The 4279-nt window shown below is 33.2% G+C and overlaps 1 protein-coding gene across 1 annotated transcript; it reads right to left on the bottom strand.

Moving 5' to 3' along the window:
• Window positions 1-1493: 1493 nt before the first annotated feature.
• LOC106477735 (solute carrier family 35 member G1-like) lies at window positions 1494-2612 on the bottom strand. Its single transcript, XM_013938269.1, has one exon. The coding sequence runs from the start codon at window positions 2610-2612 to the stop codon at window positions 1494-1496; it is 1119 nt and encodes a 372-aa protein (XP_013793723.1).
• Between the last annotated feature and the right edge of the window lie 1667 nt (window positions 2613-4279).

Below are 4279 nucleotides of genomic sequence, written 5' to 3'. Positions count from 1 at the left end.
ATTGAAATAATACGTGGATTAAAAGCTAGATTAAACGATACCAATAAGGTTGACGAAAGAAACACCAGAGAATATAATATTCCGATTTTAAGATTGTTGGTTTAAGATTCCTTATAATACTGACAGTATCTTATTATTATGTAGCTTGCGATGTATACGTCCAAAACTTGGATCTCGGAAACTACAGTATTGATCATAACTGGGTAATATTTTTATAATTAGGCAGTATTTTTACAGCTGAGTAATAAATAAAACAATTGAAATTTCCACATAAAATAATATGTTGTCAGATTTAACCAATAAAAATTACAAACAAAAAGAAGTAAGTTTAAAATATAAAACAATCAAAAACAAACTTAAAAAAATTATTTGTTTTTCTTTAGTGAAAATATAATGAGTGTCGCAACAGAAAAGCAAGGCACTTTCATTGATAACAGCGTATATAAATAAATACTTCAATAAAATCTACTCCGTGATTTCAGAGCGAGTTTTCCACATCAGTGGACACTTCGGACCTTAACTATCCCAACTTGTAGACAATTGGCAATGTGGATGATAACACCTTAACTGTCCTAACTTGTAGACAATTGACAATGTGGGTGATAACACCTTAACTGTATTAACTTGTAGACAATTGGCAATGTGGGTGATAACACCTCAACTGTCCTAACTTGCAGACAGTTGACAATGTGGGTGATAACACCTAACTGTCTTCACTTGTAGACAATTGGCAATGTGGGTGATAACACCTCAACTGTCCTAACTTGCAGACAATTGACAATGTGGGTGATAACACCTAACTGTCCTAACTTGTAGATAATTGGCAATGTGGTGATAACATCTTAACTGTCCTAACTCTTAGACAGTTTCCTTGAAGAGGATTTTGATCAAATGGAGTGGCCTTCACATTCACTGGACTTTTATTGGATGTTCTTGGGAGTCGCGCCACATTCCGTCAAGTGACCCCAGACACCCAAAATGCCCTGAATGGTTGTTTTGTCAGACATTAACTTGGAACCTGGTGGAGTTCTTAAAAAATTAGTATTTTTTTTCAATAAAGGGTAGCACTTTTAATATATATAAAATTACAGTTCATATGAGTAAAATTGATCAAAATTTTGAGTTCTGTGCACTGAATCATTTTGATCCAATTAGTTGGATATAAATATAGAGAACAATCACAATACGTTTCCCGTGCAGCTCTTCCCAGAGAAAAAATATAATATTATTTTTAGAAAATGTTAATTTTTTTTTACAACGAAGTATGAATATTACGATTACTAATTACTAGCACAAACAGCCGTTTCTGCTAGTAATATTTATAGAACTGTAATTTCAAACATATTATCACATAAAAGTCCTATTCAAGTATCTCAAGACAAAACCATAGTAATAATAATATTACAAAGGTAAGTTACCATACTTTTTAATAATAATAATACTATAACATAAAGTCAAAGTTCAAAAGTTTGCTAACTTGTTGCACGATTTTTTTACTCAGCTTTTTGAGGTAAAACTGAATTGTAAATAGTAGTGGTTTTATTCTTGAGAGGTTTTCTTTCACTTAAGGAAGTGTTTTGTGATCTATGCTTGTCTTTCCATTTCTTGATTGCCAATGAAACGATAGAGGAACAAACAACCAAAGCCCCCACGATGCTAGTCCAGGAAGGATATTGGTCAAGAAATGATACTCCAAAAACAAAAGCTAAAATGATATCAAGTGTCCTTGTCAAAGATATAGGGCCAGCATCTTCTAATTTCAGTGCAGTTGTGAGTAGGAACTGTCCAAATGTCCCAAAGACTCCACAAAGAACCAGAAGAATGGCATCTTGTCCACAAATGGGAATTGTAAAATTGTCCACAATGAAGAGGTAAATTAGGCCAAAAGCAATGGATGCAATGGAAAATGTACATATAACTACAGAAGTTGGTGTTTTCTGCAATTTACGCAAGGATATGAAGGCCAATGCTGCCGCAATACACGAGCAAAATGCTATCAGAGAACCCTGGAGGCGTTGTGCTGAACTAACCTGGTCTGTTGAAGTAACTCCGAATAAGAAAGATGGTCTAGATATAAGCACCACACCTGTTAAAGTCAGAATAACAGTGAATACTTGAAACACTCCACATGGTTCTCTCAACAAAACGCAGGCAAAAAGAGTTACTAACGCTGGACAACTAAAAATTATAGTGGAAGCATCTGCCAATGGAATCAATCGAAAGGAATAGTATCCCATTCCCATGGCAACTGTTCCTACCACTGCTCGCATACAAAGAAACCATCTCTCTCCTTTAACACCAAAGAAAGAAGTTTTCTTATAGATAACAACTGGTACATACATCAGCAACTGGATACAACTTCGGATAACTAAAATCTCCATAGGATCCACATTGGTTACGAAGGCGACAATAAATGATGCACTGGCAAAAAACAGAGCGGAAATTAGAGAACAAAGAAGACCTAGAAAAGAAATTTTTCGAATGACTTCAGTGTTTTTGTTGAAAGTATGTGGATAGGATGATACAGTATCTGAAAGATCTTCATTCATGGAAACTTCGGTAAAAATGTCATGGGTTCCAGTATTCTTAGGCCTAAAGGAATTGTTCTCCATTCTTGAAGCTTACAAGCACACTGAAAGAGTTGCAAAAAAAACGTGGAAATTATATAGATACATAGCATGATCAAATGTCTTAAACAATTTAATGCTTCAAATAACATTTCCGATAAAGAAAATGTCTGTAAACAGAAGACGTATTATATTATTATTATTATTACGTTATTATATTATCCAGCGATGTAAATAAACACTTAAGCCTAAATAGTTAAAAAAACGCATATTCGATTCATTTTTTGTATCAGATAAACAACAGTAACAGTGACAAAACTTTTCAGAAAGATTTGTTGACGAATGTCTGACATGAATTATATTACTAGACTTTAGTAACCCATTTCATCTCTCTGGTCATGATGCATTTTGAAAAATAATGAGTAATCCAAACGTTAAGTTTCATGATAAGTAACCTGCAACAATAGAGAATAACTTATGCTTTACTGAGTTTTATTATAGCTTCAAAACAGATCATTCTCCATTAAGCTAACCTTTATGTAAATCAGACATCTGATGATCACCCACGTGGTCTGATTTCTAAATTGTGATTCGTTTAACCAATGTTCGTACAAGGACATTTGGTTGATGTAATTTTACGTTTTTACAGTTCTTGGTATTTCATTCAGTATGGAGTATAGTTATCACAAACAGCACCTTAAACGTTTTAAGTACTACATTTAAAAAATTACATCAATGAAGATGTAATCAAACCTTCACATACGGTCCTGGTGAAAATCGTGTTGTTTCTATGAGGAGAGTACGTTTATTTGACATTTTATTATGTTATAAAGAAATTGTTCTTGAATACCCAAAGTATAAAAATGTTTTATGGATTGTTGTTTGTGGTGCCCTTCAATAGATGGCGCAATCTTCACTTCTGGCATTGAAATCTTGAATTTCAGCACAACAGATAGCACCATCGTATATATTGTTTCGGTCATTTAGATATCTATAGACAGCCACGCCTTTCCTCCATTATAGTAAGCTATTCTAAGAGGTACAGTATAATTCAAAAATACAGAATTCTTAAATAGCCTGGACTCAACTGCCACTAACAGACCTGTAGTTATATTTTCACTTACACATTAATTTATTTTAAATTTTTAGAATACCAAACATTTTTAAGCAGTTCTTACACATTGCTTGATAGAGCCTTATCAAATAAGAGCACTTTGTTGGCAATCTCAACATAAATTAAGATTTGTTGAAAATTGTTTTGAAACAAATTAGATCTAACGATCTTTTTTGGCTGGTAGTATGAGTTTCTTAAGACTTTTGGACATAGTTTTTATCACATATTCAAATGATAACGAACCTCTTCTAAGTGTGGTATTCAAGAAATTCGAGCTACAAAAGCAGCAATAACATGTGTTTCATAGGATTTGTTAAGCTAGTTAATGAGTTGTTGAATGCTGATAAAATGACCTTCACATTGACATAAATTATAAAGCCTATTGAGCAATGTAATCCTGTTTTGCCTCAGATGTTACATAGTGATAGGGCCATCTAGATCATTTCTGCTTTATTTTAAGTAAAATACCAATATAATTCTTAAAAAGATCTTTGGATGTAATGGGAAAGTGGTAAGTCTCATATGTTTTCATTTTGTGGTAGTAACATTCTGAAAGCTTTTTTTCACTTCTTCAGTGACCCGGATACTGACGAAAGTT

Source organism: Limulus polyphemus, unplaced genomic scaffold (genome assembly GCF_000517525.1).
Source record: "Limulus polyphemus unplaced genomic scaffold, Limulus_polyphemus-2.1.2 Scaffold77582, whole genome shotgun sequence".
Taxonomy (NCBI): Eukaryota; Metazoa; Arthropoda; class Merostomata; order Xiphosura; family Limulidae; genus Limulus; species Limulus polyphemus.
The sequence above is the reverse complement of the archived record's forward strand: the minus strand, read 5'-3'. Positions and strand labels throughout refer to the sequence as shown.

What these genes read in the sequence shown, in the direction of transcription:
- LOC106477735 (XM_013938269.1), bottom strand. Translation starts at nt 2,612, where the DNA reads ATGGAGAACAATTCCTTTAGGCCTAAGAATACTGGAACCCATGACATT.